The 23748-nt window shown below is 29.3% G+C and overlaps 1 protein-coding gene across 1 annotated transcript; it reads right to left on the bottom strand.

Moving 5' to 3' along the window:
* Positions 1-9219: 9219 nt before the first annotated feature.
* On the bottom strand, positions 9220-23713 carry LOC125066365 (phospholipase A1 member A-like). Its single transcript, XM_047674422.1, has 7 exons — positions 23485-23713; positions 15240-15384; positions 14252-14477; positions 12606-12786; positions 11714-11905; positions 10604-10772; positions 9220-10187 (listed from the first exon to the last, which is right to left on the bottom strand). The coding sequence occupies exons 1-7, from the start codon at positions 23540-23542 to the stop codon at positions 10085-10087; spliced, it is 1074 nt and encodes a 357-aa protein (XP_047530378.1). The 5' UTR covers positions 23543-23713; the 3' UTR covers positions 9220-10084.
* Positions 23714-23748: the final 35 nt, after the last annotated feature.

Raw genomic sequence — 23748 nt, 5'->3', positions numbered from 1 at the left:
TATTATCCAATTCTAATAGAAATCGTCGGAAACCTCATTTATTTGCTAAGCATTTAATAATGTATGTTGTTAAGCTTTATTAAAAATATAACATCTTTCTCTCCCCCTTTTATCTTTATAAACATACGATTTAGAAGAATTATGTAATCAAATAAAAATTACATACAACAGAAATAATAGGTAACAAAAAGTATCGATTAGAATTGACAATATAGATTAAACATACTAAAATATAAATAAAACCATAAAATATAATAAAAACATAAAATTTAAATCTTTAATAAAATTACTTTTAGTTTTAAATATTTATTTGCTCATGTTACTGAGCAAGCAAACAAACAAATAAATCTATGACGTCATTAGGGGTTATTTTTTTATCGAGAAGAAAGACGTGTGACCTGTTTGTATTATCTTTGTAATACATGTCCCAGATTTATTTATAGTCAATACACTGTCAACAATAGAATCTTAGCCTCTAGGAAGAATTATTGAGAAGGTAATTACACTGGCTCACTCATCGTTCATACCACTACGGAAAAACAAGTTGTAGGCGTACATTTTTTAATTAAAATAATATTTTAAATTATAATTTTTATGTAATCTTGTAATTATTTTTACATAATATAATATATATTTCTAGTTTATAAGAAAAATTTAAAAATATAAAAAAAAAAAACAAAATATACCAATAATGTATAACTATAAACAAAAGTACATATATCCAATTAATCTAAATATATAGTAATGTAACATATGTTATTCGTTATATTTAATAAATAGCTTTTCTGAACTTTTTGTAATATAATTATTTTCTGTCATTTTACATTATTTTTTTACATTAAAACATATATATAAACGCAAAAGCGGACGAGACATGATTCTCGTTTAAAGTTAATCTGGTTAATAAAAAAGATTTTAATGTATTTTTGGATCGAATCTCTTGCGCGTTTACAGACGGGCTACAACATGATGCGTATAGAAGTTACGTTGTGTAACAAATAATTCTTTAAATAAAAAATCCACACCTAAACTTGATGAAGGGATAAGAACTAAAAACTAAATAATTTAAAACAAGTGGAGAGACAATATACCTAAAAATTTGCTAACGGTAGTTTTTTTTACATTTGAATTAGTAAAAGTGACAATAAAATCTGACTGACAGTCGGACGTTAAGACTAATATCACTTGTTGCGATGCACGATTTAAAATATTATGATAAATTTGATCGACTTCACTAATTATACGTAATATATAAATAAACTTACTTAAACATCGTCCAATATCAAAGGTTTTATTAAGAACCTAAATAAAAAAAAGAGAATTGAGGAAATAGGCGCCATTTTTTCAAGACGAGGAATAATTGTCGGATAATAAATAATGGCTAAATAAATAACGAGGATTTTTAAAACAACGTCGATACGCAAGAACTTTTCAAATATACATTCGTTATGAAAAAAATCAATAAACATTACGTTTATTTATTGATAGCTTAAGAAAGAAACTAACACAAGTTCAGAAATGAAATTACACAGGTCTGGAAGAACAGACGAGAGCACATGAGCGTTTTCTTTCAAAATATTGTATTACGAAATATCAAAGCGTGTCATTTACACTTGACTTTTTTTCTTCTCACTTTTTATAACATAGGTTTTACTTTTTTATATATTTTTTTAATATAAATTTATTTCCTTACATAGACGTAAAATTTAGAATGTATTTAAGTAAGGGCGATAATAAGTATGTATATATACAAAAAAAATATAAAAATAATGATGACAATAATTGATATGTAGCTGTAAATATTACCTTTGAAGTAGTCGTGGGTCAAGTTGAGTGGTTCTAAAGTATTAATTAACTAATGTTAATATCATTTATTTAATTATATTTAATTGGTATATCATGTTTAGACATTTCAGGTAATAAATGCTTAAAGATTATTTTAAAATAAATCATCAATTTATAAATGTTCGGATTATTAACTGTCATATGGATATTTTGGCATTTGTTTATATAATTTAAATTTAAAACTCAATTTTGAAACATTAGTAAAAATAGATTAAAAGGATTATTATGTAGCAGAACTTCGCATAGATCCAAACAAATACGACGTACTGTGTGGATTGACAATAATGTCTTTACTTCTAGGATCTAAATTAGAATCTTGATTTAATTTTTTAATAAAATAATGACAATAACATTTCGACTGAGAAAAGAAAATTTAAGTCACTTGTTACGGAGCACTATTTAGTCTTACACACGACTTCATAAATAAATTAAAAAAAATGTATTCATAAAGTTATTATATATGGACTCGAATATGTAGGATTACTGTTACTTTATTTGATATAATTAATAATAAACATTAGAATTATAATAATGTATTAGTTTCAAAGACAGCTGGAACTGCAACATTCGTCGTGAAATACCTCTGTTATTATGCTCTGTATATATATTACACTGATAATAGGCAAACAACAGTTATTAAAAATAATGAAAAGAGGGTCGATTGATTAATATTTAACAAACGAAATAAGACCGCCATGTTTAAAAATACGTCTATACTCTATGACGGTAATGATATCGATAAAGCAAGTATGTGATAAAAAAGTGTGTTATCTGGCTATAAATAATGCAGATACTTCTTATTATTATTATTTTCGAATTTTACGTTTGCTTTAATAAAATCAGCTTTGCGTAAATATTAATTTTGATTAATTGTTTTCATCGTAAATTTGAAATGACGACAAAATTAGAGTTTCTCTTTCGGACAGACGTAAACGTTAATCTATTATGGTTTTTATTAATCATTAATATATTAATTTGCATCTTTTTATCTTTTTAACAATTCTATTATATAGATATAATATTTAGATTAAGCGGCTAATAAGTATGTACCATATACACAAAAATATATAAAGGTGTTGACAATAATTCAATCGTAGATGTAAATATTATAAGCAATGTAGTGTTTGAGAATATAGAAGATATTTGGACATAGGTGAGAATTATCATGATTATTATAAGGTTATTTTATAATTTAAATTTAAAATAATCAAATCGAAATTATGAAATTGAACTCGTTTTTTTTTTTTTTAATTTTATTGTAATTCATTAAAATTTCATATTTTTTTCTAGAACATTCATATTTGTAAAATAATTTTTAAAATTTCTGTCTTATACTAAAAATCGTTAGATTTATAGAATTAATAATAATGTAATGAGTATAATATTATTTTAATGAATCTCTACGCCGTCAATTCTGTGTTGTAAAAATAACGAAAGAGAATTTCATGAAATGACATGATTATATAAGCGATCTATCATTAGCTAACAAGATCATCATTTGGTTACAGCAATTACGAAAATAACAAATATTGTAATGAGTATTCTTTAGGTTAGAGGAACTAGAAATTTATTTACAAATATTTTGTTTTTTTTTTCTGCAACGTCAAATCTATAAATTTCGAAGATAAATTTTAACCTTGAATGAAGTAACAAAAAGTTAACGAATGATTCAATTGGAACTGATTTCATTATACCCACTTTAGTAAAATTTTTTTTAAAGTTGGCTTAAATATTTTTGTATATTTACATCATCCTAATATTTGCTTAATGTATGAACAATTCATAATATATAATAATAATTTATTATAAATTTTAATTTTTGATAAGATTATATCAAAATGAATACCTAGTTTAAATTCAATTTAACAGTTATTTCTATATAATGATACCTATGTAGTGTGTAGTTGATTTGATTAATTCCGACACGAATCACGAAGTTTCTTGTGTTAAATTCACCTCGTTTAATAAATTAATTTTGTAATGTTTATTACAAATAATATCTCTTCCTCATTAGTATCTGCTACATTCTTAGAGAGAGAGAGGTTCTTTGTCATAAGCTTCGTCGGCTAGGTTAAATCAAGATGCAAATCTTTTCTACAAATTTAACCTTACCGCGATACCTTTATTAGATCAATTTATAAGTATAGATCAGGAATCAGATTGTTAAATAATAATGTATTTAAAAGAAGTGATGTAATTTGAATAATTTCGTTGACTAATCCGACTGGGCTAGACAAGATAGTTTTGGTACAAAGTTGTATAATATCTAGGCGAAAAAGATGGGAGGCAGGTGTAATGAAGTAGAAAGTTTTTCTTTAGTGTAGGGCCGGGAATTGTGCACATAAGCGTCTATTGTTAATTATTTTGTATCTATATGAAACGTTCCTTTCTTCATAATTGATAATTTTCACAATGTCCAAAACTATGGCGGAAAGGGTTAGGATCGCCCGCGTACTTGTTGCTATTTCGCTAGAAAGCATAGTTTCACAAATACTATTACTGTAGCTATAAATAATAAAAAAAAATAACAAAAAAAAAACAAAAAATATATTATATTTTTTTTCATTCAAGATATTTGTTTTATGTTCGTAAATATAGTTATTAATAATAACACTGTGTGTCTGATACTGTTGTGTTTTACTTAAAAATATCGACGTGATACTGATTTGTGTTTAGAATTATGAAAAATTAAATTCTTAAAACAATAAACAGTAAATAAAATATTATAAATAATAACAATTATTTTGATAACAATAAATTATCACATTATTATAAAAGGTTACGTTCTAAACAAACCGTTAGGAAATTATGGCAACAATCGCATTCGTGATTCAAAACATTTAAACTACACATTTTATTCACATGGTTTATACAGAAAGCATCACACGATGTTATTATTACTAAATTATAATACGAAAGAGTTTTGAAGGTACATTTTTTTTTTAATTTATGTATATAATCTGAAATAATTATACTTTCAAATCTTCACGTACAGAGCTTTAAATAATTAAGTTTATTAATTTGCATTTAGTGGAATATAATATTTTTAATTATTTTTTTGTTTATTGATAAATAATATAATATTTAACGTGTAATAGATATTAAGAAAATAATGTTATTGTTATACGGGTGATCTCACTCTATAAGGCTGTGTTGACAATAAAACTCAAAACATAGGGTAATATAAATAGTATGTAAATACTGTGTGGATATATAAGACATAGGTACAGAACTGAGTTAGAAATTTAAGTCATAAACTTAACGTAATGTTTAATAAGTTTACTTAACACTGTAGGAAATATTTAAAAAGTTTCTTCTTAGTATGCTGGGGTAGCATCATCAGAGTTCGGTTAAGCAAAATTACTTCAAAACTTGATATTACTTGGACTCTGTGCAAGTCTGAGTCTCACTCTTCATATATTCAACTGCCAACCAGCAATACTTAGTATTCTTGTTCTGGTTTGAAGGGCGAGCCAGTGTTACAGGCACAAGGGTCATAACACCTCAGTACCCAAGGTCGGTGGGGTATTGGTGACATAAGGATTACTTACGACGTCAATATCTATGGCCAGTAGTGACCACTTACCATAATGTGGCCCATTTATCCATCCTATTTATGACATTAAAACGAACATCCTATCACTGGCACTGCATTGCTTTAAACCACCAAGTCGCAAATAAATTACTGTGGTTTATGGTATAACAATGGCTTTCAGATATCATCATTAATCAATGATAACATGGACTTAAAGAGTTCGAATTTAATCATATATCATAAGACAATAATACAATACCAAAAAAAATAAAAATATAAAATTAATTCGGTATAACCCAAAATTCCCAAGCTCATTCTTAATTTATATTTCCGATATTTTGTTTTGATCTTTAATATTATTATTCAACAATAAGAAAATAGTATATAAATATAATAGTTAGTTATAAGAACGTATATGTATGATGTGTAGAGTGTTATAATTATTAGTCCTTTATTCGTAAAATACTAATAAGTAATAAGTATACTTGCAAGAAAGAACTGACTGGTCAATTACTGATTAGACTCATATTTAAGGATTTGCGTTGAAAGTCCTTCAATTCGAAGCTGTAAATATGGAAGCGCTTTGTTCGTTCAGTTCGTTATTGGTAGAAATATTACCGTTTATTAAATTAGCTTTATTTTTTATTTTTATTTTGTTGATATTCTCAAAAGCATTTTTTTGCACGTAATGTTTAAGGTTATAATTACATGATTTAAAAAAAATGTAGAGATTAATTTTTCATTTTATTTTTTCCAGACATATAATTAATTTTTAATTTATCATTACTATATTCATCAATATAATAACACGTATATTTCATAGTTATTAGGTAATGATATGCATGGATTTTTAAAATTTATGCTATTATAATTATTATTTATCAATTTTTTTTTAAAAAGTTTTTTTTTTCGAATATCTAATCTGTAGTAAAACATAATAAAGTTGTACTTATGTTTTTAAAACTAAGCAATCATCGGTTTCAAACAGGCCTATTATATTGTATTTATGTAAAATAATAAAATAACAAAAAATAACTATAATCTTTCCGAGTAATGTTTTGTAATATAGTCAAAAAAAAAAAACAATGTGTATTAATAATAATTAGGATATTTGATTAATTTTATTTAAGAATATATAAAGCTTACTAGACTTTAAATATATATCTATATCAGATCTATAATATTTTCACAGGTTTTTTTATATTTATTCCGATATTCATTTTTAGGTATTACGTAGTATGCTCGTAGCTGGTTTCGGTTAATATCGAGATGAACTTGAGTACTTTTGATTATAGCCTGTTCATTTAGCAATTTTCAGGCTGAAAAAAACATAATTCAACGGATATTGAGTTATTGTTTTAAGGGATGAGTGAGCGTCAAGTAGCTGTGACACTGTATTGACACTGTCTGTTCTTTATAAGTAAAAAAAAATAAGAATTAGCGATCTATCTATCGGTATTTTTTGTCACACCGTTAAAAATATGCGTAACATCTATGCTAATATTTTAAGCTAAAGAGTTTGTTTGTTTAAACTCGCTATTCTCAAGATCTACTGGTCCGATTTGAAGAATTCTTTTAACATAAGACAAGTCCAATTATTGATATAGCCTACGAGGGTAGAGCAAAAACGTTTAAGTCGTTTGAAACTACGCGGCGCAGATAGTTGTTAATGTAACGAGGACACATTTTGTAAAAGAATTCTTAAACTAGGTTTAATTATAAAATAAACAAAAATGTAACTCATTTTCATAAAAAGGGGGAGAGAGATAGATATATTTTAATATTTATACAATCGTTTGAAGAACGCTTTTAACACAATATTGTTTTTTAGGAATGTAAGTAGAATTGTTAAAACTATGAATGATAATTTAAGCAATTTCGTTTGCATAGCAAACTGTAATTATTTGTTGTATAATAGCTGTGGCTTCATTGTCATTGGTTTAAGCAAAAATTGAACAATGAACTACTCAAATAATTGAAAAATTATCATATTGAAGACAGATACGACATTAGAGTTACAATTTGTAATGTAGCCGTAATATACATCACAGATCATCGGGATGATATGTCGTCAACATCGACGTGATACTTGATTTAAATTTTATGTTGTTTAATTATGACTTTGTTTGAGGTTAATTTGTTACCTTTAAGTGTAATGTAATGATATTTTATTTATGTTTTTGTAAATATTTAATAATAAAATGATGAAATTATCTTCCCTAATATATGTTTGGAAATTACAATTTTGTTTGATTTTTTGTACTGGATGGATGGATACCTGAAATTATCTAGGTAACAATATTGTTCAATACAATTTGGAAACATTAAATATTGTGTAGTCTGGACCGAGTTACGACTATAGACGCTGTAAGGAATATATATATTGTCTATGTTTTAAATCTCATTGTCTTTGATTATCTTAGTCTTTGATAACAGTACGCCAGAAGACTATATAACAGTAGGGTCTATGATGAAGGATTCTGCTGAAATATGTACTTAGTGTAATTAATAGTTAAACAAGATTAGTAACAAGTATTCATAACAGTACAAATGTAATGTATGAACTTCGAGGAATTCAAACTTCAGAGCACTGGGCTGGCTGTCACTGAGAACTATTTAATCAATAGATAATATAAATGGCTTGCTAAAATTTGAACTCAGAACATTAATTGTGAATAAATTAAAAAAATATATATTGATTTAGTAATTTTAAATATTGCTTAATCTAAAGCTCTACGGCACAATCCACTTTTTATTTATTTTACCGGTAAAAACATTTGTTGTCAATAATAATGTTGACAATACTTAGTGGTAGGACTAAGGGTCTGGGTTGGTACCACCCACTCATCAGATATTCTACCGCCAAATAGCAATACTCAGTATTGTTGTGTTCTGGTTTGAAAGGTGAGTGAGTCAGTATAACTACAGGCACAAGGGACATAACATCTTAGTTCCCAAGGTTGGTGGCGCATTCGTGATTGAAGGAATGGTTAATAAGACTTTCAGCGCCATTGTCGATGGGCAGTGATGACCACTCACCATTAGGTGGCCCATGAGCTCGTCCGCGCGATTACAGGTGTAATGAATGTTTATCTTTTTTACATTGCCATCGTTGGAGAAAAAAAAAATCGATGATCCCATGACACAGTATAAAGTCTATAAGGTTTACAAAATGTGAGATTTAATAAAACAAAAATATTTGATAATAAATAATTTTATTATAAAGTAAATTAATAAATAAATCACACAATACCATTAAACTATTTACAAAGGTACAAGAGAACCAAGTATATAATTATGTATAACTTAAAAAATAAAATGGCAGTTATGAGACTAAGGCTGACACTAAACTCCAAAGAGTTTGATATACATTCCGATTATTAAAAAACATAAGAGCAATTTTTTACGGCACGTAGCCGGTGCTTAGAGCAATAACTCTATACTGTCTACCCAAGGGCAGGTGCTTACGGTATATTTAAATTAAATAAGTGAAATATACTTTGAGAAAGACACGCTCTAATAAGGATATTACAACTAAAGTTTTTTATATCATAAATTTCAAGAAATACAAGTAATGATAATTTAAGCAATATTGTATATTATGTTCTATTTATAGGAATCACAAAATCGTTTTAAAAAAAGGCAAGTTATTGTACCGACAGTGTCACTTATAAATCTAATACAAAAGCCAAATAAGTCAAACCAATAAAGGGCTATACCTAAATATTTATCATATTGATCATATTTATGTTACAGTTTTGCATCTATAGATATATATATATATTTAAAAATCCCATTCCAATAGCAATGTCATCTTAAAAATATTTACTACATATACTATATTTAAAATAAGGTGCTTAATATAAAATTTAATAATCGATTCACTCTTGTGGAAATTGAGATCTTAACTATATGCATTAAAAATATTTTCTGAATATCTCGTCATCTAAGCCCCCATAAGTACTGATATAATTATATCTATAACTTATCTGTGCAGCCAAAAATAAAATAAGTAGGTAGTTTAGGTACGTGCACGCTTATGAACTAACACAGCATCAGCAAGCACACACAAACGTAATCTCCATTGAATTTTTTTATCGCTCCCGAAATTTGAAACCAGAAACATCTATAGTCTTGATCGTTGATCTGTCTAGGTATATATAGATGGGTCAACGATAAAGGTACACGGGTTGTTTAAGCTGCATGCATTTACAATGAATATGAAAACACTGTGTAATAGCTTGATTTTAAAAATAACGTTACATAAGGGGTGTCTATTGTGAGTACATTATAAGTCATAAGACGATGCTTGAAATCTATAAGCACTTGACGTGACATTTCTCTTGCTACCTCTACTCGAATTATTATTATTATAATAACATTTCCAAACAGTTTCTGTGTAATGAAGAATTTAACGCTTTATCTTTACCCCCAATTTGCCTTGAAATTGTTTGTCCTACACATATTGCACGCAGGTTACAGGCAGCTTGCTACGGATCAGTCTCCATAATATTACTCAAAGTATATTTACCATTTACAGGACGCTTATTATAAACGAAAGGATGAGTATGCGATGTTGTAATGTGTGCGTAAACCTGTCAATTAACTCTACACCACATTTGAGGTAGAAAATAAAATATAAGAAGGAATTAAATATCTATCTACCAGAAAGTCCCTGAAACCAAGTATACTATTAAGTTTGAATCAACTGTATGGAGTCACAGATCTGAGTTTTCGGGTCTTTCCCGGGAAGCCTCTAGCGTAGGGAGGATTCGCGTTTGTGGTAACATAATACACTCCTCTGGCACTGAAAATAAAATATTGTCAAATTATTTTAAAATGTTAAAAATCGTTCCAAATTTTTTTTTATGACTCTGATGTATTGGCTGCAGATGATTACGATATACTTTTAAAAATTACAATCCAATATAATTCCGGTGGTAACCACGGTAATTTTATATGTAATTGTCGGCAATAATATTGCCTCATCAAATTAAGCCCTTCAAAACATCTACCCTCCTCACAGAAGAGATCAATGACATATATGATGCGACATAATTTTCCATGCTATTTAAATAAATCTACGATGCCTAAATTACGTATATACATAGACGTTCATGTATTTTAAGTACTTTATACAAGTATTTTAATGAACATTTTGTTGAGTAAAATTGCGAAAGAAAAAATAAATTTAGAAAGTTACGCTGGTTAGTTTATACTTACTTATGCGTGACGTGTTCTCCCATGAGCACGTACTCCGTGTCCTTGGGTTCACACCACCCGATTAAATAAGAGAAGAGATTGGGACAGGGGCCCGCCCAGAAACCAACCCGGCTGTTGATAGACTCGATGAAATATGGTGTTACTTTTGTGTGATCGCAAGAAAGAGTTTCTGGAAAATAATGATATTTTAAAGATTTTAATAGGTGTGCCCGTTAGGTACACATGTATGTATGTTTCATTTTAATAAATTTAAAATAAAATAGTCTCTAAACGGAATAGCACATTATTATATAATATTTTATCATCATCATTGTTAAAGTTATTTTTAATAATTTTTATGACTAGCAGTTGCTCAAAAAAAATTAAAGAGATTTTTTATTTAATTATTTTCATATAATATTAACTTTAAAGTATTTTATGTATTATAGTGACATCTATTGTGAACTTGATAAGTTTTAAGCTGCCGGTACAACAGACAAGTAAATGCATAAGTTAAACGACCCCTCATTTATATTTTCTGTACTGTTGACATTATCGTTCCACTGGTAGAACAGAGATGGCGCTTTAACCGAATTGATAATTTTTACTGATTCCGTTCCTACTGGGTATATAAAATACTATAACAAAGGTATATTATGTCTATAGAATCGTTTTCAAAATTCCTTTCATATCTCGAGAACAATTAAATAGATGAGTAATTTTATTTAGATTGTTTAATAAAATTATTATAGGAAATGTTGCTAATTGTGCCCTCGTGATCATGTTTCTTTTTGTCTTAATATAAATTATATAAGTAACTCGACTTTTTGTCATTTTTTTTTATTAAGCAAAAAATAAACTGGTTGATCGATTTAAATTAAATCTTAATCAAGTTCTAGTTTCATAATTATGCGTCGAATGAATCCGGTCCTGTGTTCTCATTCTTATTTGTTCTCGAAGTATGCGACAATGCGACAAAAATTAAAATAAAAAGTACAAACATACAAACACATACATAATTTCCAAAATCAGGCTTTTAGAAAATGATAAAATTATTACAATAACTTTCTACTGGCACGTTAAAAATAGTTATTGTGATATTAATAAATAGACAAATAATTGAAATCTTACGGAATATAGTATCATGTGCGCATCCTGGCTGGCTGGAACCACCATTGACGTAGAAATCTGCATGGCCGTTCGGGCCCCACTGACCGAGAATTCCGGCGCCTGTGTGCAAGATATCCACAAAAAGAGCGTCCGTATAATCGAGGTCTCGCGACCTATTATTGCCCATATAGAAGAATATTGTTGGATCAAGACCTGAAACGAAAACAGTTTCATATTAAATGTCAACGTTTTATCTCTATTGGTAAGATTATTGGCGCATGTTTTAATGTCACCCGATTTTTTAACGATCTTTGTGTTTAGCCTTGTGATTTCTTCGTTTCTTATAGAACAAGTTACGGTCTTGATTTTGAAACTACAAACGTCTGATAATAATCGCTTATTTCCATCATTACCATCAGGAAGTTCGCCCCTGATATTTAACCTTGGCGTTTTGCCTAGCAAAGAGTTAATGATCTTGTAACAAATAATACGATAATTATTTTAAATATTACATTAATTGAAGTATATCTCAGAATAGTTTGTAATCCAAGAGGTGATGTATTGAAACCAAAACAAACGATATATTGGAAAACATATGAAATTAGTTATTATAAAGCGACATACATATCTTTTAAAACAACGTTATGTGCAAACCAAAACTACCCAATGGCAGAATTTTGCACATTCAGCAGTTTTAACTATATGAGACATCGTTTTGGCTATCTACTATTAAGTTCTCCTTGTTCCTAAAACCTCTTCCTTAATAGTTAAAAAGGCCTGTTCACAGTTTTTGTTAATTTCAGAATACGTTAAAATATAATTAAATGTTGCGATCGATTTTTGATACTCATTATTGTATTTAATTTTTTTTTTAAAAACGTGTTACTTAATGATATAAAAATGCAATAAGTACCAGTTATTCGGCCAAGCTTGCCTTCGGATAAATGATTGGCAACAAGGCCAAGTATGTGTGCACCAACACTGTAGCCAATAGTATGTATCTTCTCCGGTGGTACTGGCTTGATAGGGTGGTATTGTAAGTACTCCACCAGCTGGGTTATGCACATACTGGCGAACCGAGGAGCCCACTCTATCTAAAACAACATTAAAAACTTAAATAATTTTGAGACAGGTCTTACGTATTAATTATTTAGTTCAATCCAAAAATCGTTTTTCGATAAAGAAAATAAAAAAAGGCTATGGACAAAAAGTTTAAATATAAATTGATTTTTTTTTTTTGTAACAATTGTTACTATTATTTTCTATTCAAGTAAAAAAAAAATAGCTTGACAAATTGAAATGTAAAGAAATTAAATTCAATAGTTTATAACAACAGATACATTCATAAATACAAGTATAATTTACAACATGTTCGGCGACATATAAATAAATATACACAACAAATAGAAATAAAAGTCAACCTTTCAATTGTAAACAGACGTTTTAGAAACAACATTATTTATTTCAGATGTACTTAGGTATATTTTATTACTAAGTATAGTCCAACCTTCTGGGAGCTGTTTCAGTAACCACAAACGCTACCGCAATAATACTGCCGTAATGTCTTAATTTAGGATTTAGATACATGCATAAGATATCTAACACTGCAATTACATTTCAACACTTATGTAATAGCTTTGTTATAATGGCTTTGTAATAAGGGCAATGTTTACTTTTATAATATGGACCAAGTTGAAATTATTTAATTTAATTTAATTAAGTGTTATATTGTTTTTACTTCTATTTCTTTCATATAAATTATTTTGTTTTGTATTGCTGTTTAATAACTAGTTTGTTTTGAATATCGAACGAAAAAAAATACAATTTTTATTTTGAGCAACGCGTTTTTATTATATATTCGTCCGTCCCGGCTACTTACGGGTAAAAAGGAGAAACTTTGCTAAATTTAAATTCAATCGGACGTATGGTTTTGGGGATCTCGTGATGTGATAACCTGTCAGTGGATTATCGGTAACATATAGATTTTAAATTGGTGAGTATCAGTCGGAGTACTTAGTACCCAATAATTATACATTTTACGGCAAAACACGTTAATGACGTATTGATGATGTGAGGGCTGATTAATAATGCTTATAGCGCCAATGACTATGGCTGAAGGCGATCACTTAACACCAGGAAGCATAAATGCGAGTTACCTATTTATAAAAATAACAGAACCAAAATATTAACATAATTTCCGAGCAGTCTCATGTATTCGTCGATCAAAAATTAAGAGGATTTTGAACAGTTTATTTTTATGATATAGGTTGGCGGAGGAGAAAAGGGGTCACCTATGGTTAGTGGTCACCACCGCACATAGACAATGGCGCTGTAAGAAATATTAACCACTCCTTACATCGCCAATGCGCCACCAACCTTGGGAAATAAGATGGTGTGTCCCTTATGCCTTTCACTGGCTCACTCACTCACACCGGAACACAACAATACTGAGTACTGCTGTTTGGCAGTAGAATATCTGATGAGTGGGTGTTACCTACTCATATGGGCTTGCACAAAGCCCTACCACTAAGTAAAATAGTTGAAATAAGAAATATCAACCTGACTAAGGCAAGGTTCCTTCACAAGAGTTCCATAATCAACGATGATAATATTATAGTTTCCTTGTTTGAAATACGCTTCTCTCATATCAGTACTCGGGGATAGGTTTCTGCCTCCCCCGAAACCATGCACGACGATCTTAGTCGGATGCTTTTTGTTAAATTTTGAATATGTAAGCGAATCATTGTCGAGTGTATTTATTAACTCGCCTTTCTCTTGAGTCGATCTGAAACAAAGTGAGAAATAAAGTATCGACCTTCAATTAAATATTTAATCGAGGTTTTATGTTAATATCTTGTTTAGCATTGTTTAAAATTTAAACACTAAGAATGGAAAATTTTAAATATGTCAATATTCTTGATTATTAAAATTAATTGAATGGATCGTAAATTATCTAACGTGTATATATTTTCAACTATATAAAGAAATTAATCTTCAACAATCAGATAATAATTTGTTCATTTGTATTTTCCAAGTTCGTATACTCTGTCTATGTCGTAGTATTATGTGCTTATACTGTCAAACCATCAGAAACTACCTAGGGTGTGCCAATAGGTAGTATTTATACTTCAGTGCTTCATATAGTACTTAAAGCAGCTAGTTCTGTACCTAATATCTCTCCGGTTGTGTTAAAATGGCGTCCCATCGAATTATAAGACTGGTTACGGTTAGTACCACTTCATTTATTTATTGTATTGTATATTTTCGTTTGAATGACTAGTGAGTCTATTGAAGGAGTGTAAGTATGTACATCGTAACTCGAATTGTTGAAAACTGACCAACGGTGATACACTATGTCAAGTCTGATATTACATGTTTTGTTAGAATTGCTCAGCACATGGTGATGAGTTAATGGTAGCATTAATGCTGTATTCGGTGTTTCCTTCCCACAATATACAATATGGAGATGATTTCTTTGCCTAAATATCTATTTGACTAAGTATATTCATACTTAGAATATAAAAAATATTTATAATTAAGTACCAACCTTGTGTAAAGATAATATTGCATTTTTGGATGTGGACATCTGAATGGTGGTGGAATGCATGATCCCGTTTTGAGGAGATCCCTGACAGACTGTGGTTTCTTCTCCCGGCCATCTTTTAAAGAGTTTTGCTCTTGGGTCTTTAGCACTGTAAATAATATTTATTAATTATTTAACCTGTTGCGGGAAATATTTGAAGAGTCGAATTTAAATGTTTATTAAAGATTATTTCAGTTTCGAGTAAGCAATATATATTTCTAAAGAGCTTAATATAGGCAGATAAATAAAGATTTATGTTGAATAACAAGTAAGTAAGTAAGCAAGTAATTAAGCATTGTCAGAATATTTCACGCACGCCTACAAAACGTATCCAGAAGTTGTTCTTCTGCGTTGCTAGCCTGATTGGTTGATTTACATTTGTTATATTCTTTCTCTAGAACTATAACTATAAACAGAAATTTCACTGGAAAACTGTGGTGCAAAAATAATAATTTAAGAGATCTTATGAGGCGTCTCACCGATGATTATTCGCTTTGAAAACATTTGAAATAACCTAACCTCTCGAATGGTCTTCACAATATTTAATTATACGCAGCTGAGGCTAATTAAAACTTAGGTAAATATTTCGTTAGTGGACTTGTTTCGATATTTTGTAGCAGCGGTGTATTTGTAACACTTAATTAGTAGTATTATTCATACTACACGACTACGTTAATTAACTGTAAAATAGTATAGTTAAGGATTGCATGATATATTTTAACCGCCATGAGATAGTTAATCAATAAAGAAAGCATTGAAGTATTGGACACATTTTCGTAAACTATACAAAAATAGGATAACTTTTACTATATAACGCCGAAGAGTTTTTTCGCTTAAACGCGCAAATCTCAAGATTTGCTAGCCCGACTTAAAAAAAAAACATTTTAGCGTAAGGATTTATGAAGATTATGGACTTTATAACAAATATCAAAAGTACATTTAAAGCAAATGAAACTGCGCTGAGCATTTTTGAATATAACTTATTATTTGAAGAATTTCTTAAAGATTTAGTGGGTTATGTTGTATGATCTGTCGCATAATTAGATATCAGTGCACGACGATATATTGGCCTGAACGGACTTGTGGTACTTATATCTATAAATGCAGGCCCTCTGCTCTGAGGTGTGAGGTTTTCACGCAAGATTTTTATCGGCTATGCCCAATCATTCAAGATCAACGACATATCTCCACTTATTAACGCTTTGGTAATGAGAAACCAAAATACCAAATTATGCTAGCGGTGCTTTTAAATTCCCAAAATGTATTGTCTGGCATGTGTTGATACTTTAAAAGTATAACAAATTCTTTTTCATGCAATGTTTTTATATGTGTTGTTTGTGTGCCGACTCCAAAAAAGGCTTGCGAATAACAACTTTAAACTAAAATTTTAATCTTAGAGAGGAAAACCTGTGACTCTTGAAACATGTTATAATAAAAACATATATATTTTTTATTCACAACGATGTTGTTTTATCTTTTTTTCTTTATGACAATTTAGTTACAACACAATAATGGTAACAATTTACTAAAACCTTGCAAACCTTGTTCTTTACGTGACGGAAACGTAAGGTATTTGGGTAAATGTGCTTTGTTTCAAATCTCGAGCAGTCAGACCGTAAAATAGAAGCGAACATTGTTTTGTTCGTGGCTACATTCTAACGAAGATCGGGCACTTGTTTCGCACAGGCGATTCGTAACGGAAACACTTATTTTAGTTTTATTGTAATAATAGAATGTGGTGATTAGTGTGATAAAAAACGCGGCTTGAAGTATATTTTTTTCAAAATTATATGCATTAATTTTATATGAAAAGTTAGTTATAAAAATATATAAATAAGGTTCTTGCAACTGAGGTTAAAATATTTCATAAAGTATTGGCATTAATATATTATTAGAGATCAATTCGGTGATTTAACTGGTATGTAAACAGCTTTTCTAGCCAACTTAAAAGTCAATATAAAAAAGTCAAATAATATAAGCAAAAACATATTATTTTTAAACAAACATTATATAACATAAAGGATATACGTGAATAGAGATAATATAACTTTACAAAAAAATAATATTTTAATGACTTTTTTATCCTTTATAAAACGAGTTTTAATTAAAGTCAAATCTAGTACAAGTTGTTGAGTCCGGCCTCTATTTCTCAACAAGGTCTTTATGTAAGCTGCATAATATTGTAAATATACATATGTATGTATATTGAAATGATCACGCTATATTCATCTTACTGGAATGCCACTTTTAGTCTTAAATAATAAATAATAATAGTTTATTTAATTATTACAAGTACTTGCTTATTATTTAAAAATTTTCAATTTAAATAAAACTAATTCTTTCATACTGAACATGAATTTCGAATTGAGGTTATTGGGGGGCTTTTAAGCGGATATATATATACTTATACACACACATATGTGTGTGTGTGTGTGTGTGTGTATAAGTGTGCGCCAAAATAAAAGTGCACTCGCTGTTTTATCACTGGTATAATTCGACGGGGCGATAATTCCATACGATCGACAGTCGCAATGTTCAGGCGCAGGACAGACGGCTTCACTTGTATTTTTGTTTGGTGCAAATCCGACTGGTCCCATTCATCAGATATTTTACCGCCTAAAAGCAATACTTATTATTATTGTGTTCCGCCTCGCTGAAGGGTCCGTGAGCCAGTGTGATTACAGTCATAACATCTTATTTCCCAAAATAGGTTGGGTATTGCCCTTCCGCTGGCTTATATTACAAAAATAGGCACAGGAGAGTTTATCTGTAACTTTATAAGCTATTACTTATAAAGGTATAGTAAAGAAACCGTCTAGTCATGTCCTACTGCCTCCCTTTGTGGAGAAGGTTTGGAGCTAAATAACTCACGTTGCTACAATTCATGTTGGTGGTTACACATGTGACCGAATTTCATTGGAAATAGACAATTGAAATTCAGCGGTGCTTGTTTTGTTTTTAATTTTAATATAATTTTAATGGAACAAGCACGAACCTTCATGGTCTTTCAATTAAGATTTTTGTATATTTCCTAGTTCCTTAAACTTGTTGCAAAAAGTGCAGGTAATAAAAAAGCTTTTTATTATGTACGCTACGTGTATTATGATAATGATTGTATCGTTATAAATAACAAAATGTATTACGAATTCATTACACACATTTTGGCCATAGATTTTATTATTAGAATGAGGCGATAAATTACATAATATTTCATCAAAAATTATTAAATTAACAAAGAAGATTGTGCACACATAAAACTTTGAATTTGCAAATTTATCAAACTACAGACCCTATGAATTATATCACTGTCATTTCAGCAATTCTGAGTTAAAAGGACGAATTTTGTGACCCAGATAAAATGATAAGGACTCGGAATATGATCGCAAAAAAAAATCTACTGTATTTATGCATTTAGAAAAGCGAATCAATCAATAAACGTTAAAAATTCGTACCGGGTTGTAACATAATCAGTCATCAATGATTTAATTATTATTTATTATAAATATGTATGTCAAAGTAAAGGGAACACTAAATTTACAATTTATAGGAGAATTTAAAAAAAAATGATTTAGTAATAAGAAAATTTTAATTTTACTTTGTTCTTAGTATATATTGTTAACTCCATTTATTTTAAATAAAACTACGTTGATAGTAAAGACTATAACAAACTTTATTTTATTGACGAGAATCTCAAGTTTAGGTAAATAAAAGTCACTGAGCTTTACCGTCTCAGAAACATCGTGGAGTTAAGAAGTTGGCAATGCTATACATTCATCCCCAACACATAAACCGGTTGGTCATGCAACTGATCTTTTATTTGTGTCGGATAACCATTGTTTGATACCGATAAGAGCATCTATATTATGAAATTTGATCGGGATTACTAGGTTTATAATCTTATAAGTTATGTACATGTATTTTACTTGGTAGCAGGGCTTTGTGCAAGCCAGTCTGGGTAGGGCGGTACCTACTCATCAGATATTCTACCGCCAAACAGCTGTACTCGGTATTGTTGTGTTCCGGTTGAGATGGCCAGTGTAACTACAGGCACAAGGGACATAACATCTTAGTTCTCAATGTCGGTGGCGCATTGGTGATGTAAGGCATGGTTTTTTCGTACAGCGCCATTGTCTATGGGCGGTGGTGACCACTTACAATCAGGTGGCACATTTGCTCGTCCGCCTACAGATAACATAAAAAAACGTGACAACGTAAAGACATGTTACAGTGGATAATTGATAAGAAATTAATATATATAGATCCAAAATATATATAGTTTAATGACACAATAAATAAAATAGTTTATTTCCTTGTTATTATGTAAAACAACTTATTTAAATTACATATACATAACAAATGTACGTATGAGGTAAGTAATAGACAAAAAACAATCACAATATGAAGATATTAAGAAAAACGTAAAACTATTACTATGTACACAAAAACAATACAATGATGAGAACGGTGACATGAGAAGATAATGTAATAGCGTATCTGGTTTCCCACAGACATCCATCACAGTTGGACCTGTCTTGAAGTAGATTCACTCTCGTGTAAAGTATCAAATTTATTTGGACGGCAAATTGATTATGATTCAAAGTGTGACAGGTCACTAAACTTTCACTCTCCAATAGATTCACTTTCAAATGACAGTCAAGGGTTATTCAAATGACATGTTAAATAAATTAACATAAAAAAAAATACGTTAACTATCTAAGAATTTGGGTTTTGCATTAAATTTTCTAAAATGACTATTCAAAAGTGTTTGTAACAGTCTACTTAAATTACGAATGAATATTGATTTGGTGTAGAACTGAGTGTTTAATTATTATTTAAATTACTGTTTTATAAGTGAAAGGAAAATATTACTTAATTTATTTATATATTTTTCGTAGGTCTTTAAGAAGGTTTGAATGTATCAAATTTTAAACAACAAAGAATTTATCTGTTGGTTGTTGTTATTATTTTATTTTCTACGGTTAATAATGATCTAGTTTTAAATTATAACACGATATGTCTGTATGATATGTCTTATTGCCTCTAGTGAAGATAGGAGGGCTTGTTGGTTCATTTCTTGCCCAGAGAATCAGAATTTCGTTTAAATAAGGAAATGCTACTAGCATTCTTGTCATCCACGTTGTAATTATTTGTAGTAGCTAGCAATTTTTTTTAATTTTTATGTCGGAGGAGCAAGATGCCGAACAGTTGAGTTCTGGGATTGATCCGACATTTGGAAGACTATGTGGGCGTGCAATGGAGATATTCACAAAATAAAACGTAATTAATAACGTCTAATCACTGTATTAATTGATTCAATAATCGTACACCACAAAAACATCAAAGGATTACAATAATTAATCTCAATTAAGAGCAAATGGGCTTACAAGCAACCATCGCATTCGAATCTCTTGTCAAAACAAAACGACTCGCGTTGCCATGACACTTACAACTCCATTCGGGATGACCTGCTCTTAAACGTAAATCAGCCATCAAACATTATTGCCAACTACTCAACTCATTAATTATCCAAATCAACAACCAAAATAACAGCGCCCCGTTATGTATATATTTATTTATACATACAAATTGTTGTTATATTTTGTTATTTTAATATTTATGTTATTACATGACGCGTGAATCTTGTCACGTGTCTTGTAGATATGCTAAAATAAATCCTTTATTATTTAAATTTATGATCAATTCTCTGGAAATAAATGTTTAACCGAATACTAGTAAGAAATGACATTAACATCAATTATAAATGTTTGTCATTGAAGCGATAAATTGCGTAAATCAATAAGCTGCTTATGCATCGGAATGACTCTTAATGACTCAATAATTAGTATTTAGTATTCGATTTTTGTACACTTCGATACATGATAAAAGTTAAGTAATACCTAAGTATACCTGGAACTACCTATACGAAAACCATGAGTTGATTTTGTAATTTCTCTTGACGATGTTAATAATGTTATTTGTTAGGTTTATCTATACTAATACTATACTCTCTATCTGTTACTTCATCACGATAAAACCACTGAACCAAATTTGATGAAATTTTGCATATGATGGAAGCTTGAACTTTAAGGAAAGACGTGGACATTTTATGCCGTAATCAAGCCGTAAAACCGGAGCGAAGCGGCGGGCGATAAGCTTACTACTACTTACTAACCTTGGGCCCTAAAACTAAACTAACTAAATAAAGACTACTTCTTTTTTTACCTTTTTTTGGAAGGCAAGCGAACAAATGCAATAATAAGTATTCGCATAAACACTGATATTGTTAAAAATAAAAAAATACTTAATACGATATAATATAGGCCGTCAAACTTGAAATCTAAAAGGAATCTATTATAAGATTAAAATATATAAAATAATGTAAGAGCAAGGAATAAGCTTTAAATTCAAAGGTGAACATGCGAAACGTTACGAAAACATTTAAGAATTAATAACAATACTTATAATTTAGACTCTCTTCAACAACACACACCTCACACACATGACATTGCTTAGAATTTCATAACAACGAAATGCTAATTTGAATGTTAAAGGTTTCGTAACAAATTAAAAAGACATGTTAAATTATTTTGATTGCTTCACAATTTTCAAGGAAATTGTTTAGCCTTGCATACCGAAAACAGATATCTGTGCTGTCTCTTAAATAATACAATATAAGTTTATGACATACCTCTCACCCTCGGTTTTTATTGATTTTCATACAAAGCATATCAATTTAATTGTGTATGATAATAACATCTATAATTATACAATTATACTGCTTATGAATAAGATTAATTACTTAATTAATTTCCAGTTGCTCGGTAAAATATTTATTCCGAACCGCTGGTAGGCTTTCATTAAATATAATGTGTTCAAAAAGAAGAGGGAAGTTTTAAATATACAATACTAACTATATATATATATATGAGTCTTCTCTACTGTGTGTATGTAACTGAACTCCATTTAAACGGATGGAGCGACTTTGATGTTTTTTTTTGTATATTAGTGTTTTTGACAAGTAAATACATAAGCGACATTGGGACAGGCAGCCAGTACATTATAAAATACTACATACGTAAACTAAACGCATCTTTACCAAAAATTGTTACCGTTTAAATATGAATAGTTGTATGATTTATTAGCAATTAATTCAATGTCGCTTAGTTTTCTTTTAAATCGTATATCTAAGGTTGCGTCCTTAACAATTATTCATTGTTGACCTCATTTATTAAAACAGAATATAAAATTAATAATCTAGATTTATATCTGTGTTGTAACATTATTATATACAATACGTGCAAACTAGCTGGAATTTCAAGATACGAATATATCTGCAAATATATACGGAAATAAAATCTTTAATGACAAGGTATTATATAACGAAAAAAATACATTATCGAATACCGATTTATGAACGAAAATTTTATGTCATAGAAATAATTATATATAATAGACATTATAAAAAAAATCTGAACGGTAAGATTAAATAATATCAAATAATTGTATCCTACCATATTTCGTTCGCTATCTTGTTTACTTTCACTTTGAAATGGAAAATAAGCCTACCGTTTAATTATAATTCAGCAGCTTGTTGTGACCTTGCTATGTGGTAAGCGGTCACCGTTAAAAATATTATCGAAAACCATAAGCCGCGGTAACCGTTGTTATTGTTTAATATAATATAAAACCTCATTTATTTATGTAAGACATTTATATAAATTAATTTAATTTGTACTGTCGAATTTAAGAAAACAAAGTTAGTAAAAGAGAGGATAAATTCCTCATTCGTTCGCTTGTATGAGCTGCGAGACTTGAGCAGATTATGCAATGAACGTTGGCCGACTAACTTTTGTAACGTAACCTACTCGGAAGTAGGCGCATTGTGCGAAATGCGCGCGCGGTCATACTATATTTAACGCATCATTTACTTCCATACAAAATAAATATTTTTGTTAATTGTAATTTAAATGTAATTAAAATGAATTACAACTTATCTTCATATTTTTTAATTTTTAAAAAAAAATACTGGTCTATTTTCATTAATAATTTTGTTATAAGAATAATAATTCATTTGTTATTTTAAAAACCATAAAAGTTTCGCATACATACACTTTTATAAAGTTTAAATAACTATTAAAATAAAAATTGCATTGATTTTATTTCATTCCAATAATTGTAACAATAGCATTTAAATTAAATTATTATTTACCAGAAAATTGTAGTACAGTTATTCCAAGAATTAAAAGCCACTGCGCATCAGTCACCATTTTTATCACACATTAAGGAATATCCTTCTAAAATCAACCAAGTACTATCACAGACAACATCACAGAACTGTCAAAAGCATTCAATTGACCGCGTCTCTTAGTTCAGCGAAAAGTTTTTATATTTATTTATTTTTTACGAACACGTGAGGTTCGGCTGTTGCGGAACCCTTATACGTCTATCACGTTCGTTCTCAGTTAAGTCACTG

This window comes from Vanessa atalanta, chromosome 9 (genome assembly GCF_905147765.1).
Source record: "Vanessa atalanta chromosome 9, ilVanAtal1.2, whole genome shotgun sequence".
NCBI classification, from domain to species: domain Eukaryota; kingdom Metazoa; phylum Arthropoda; class Insecta; order Lepidoptera; family Nymphalidae; genus Vanessa; species Vanessa atalanta.
This window is presented reverse-complemented; position numbering and strand designations above follow the sequence as displayed.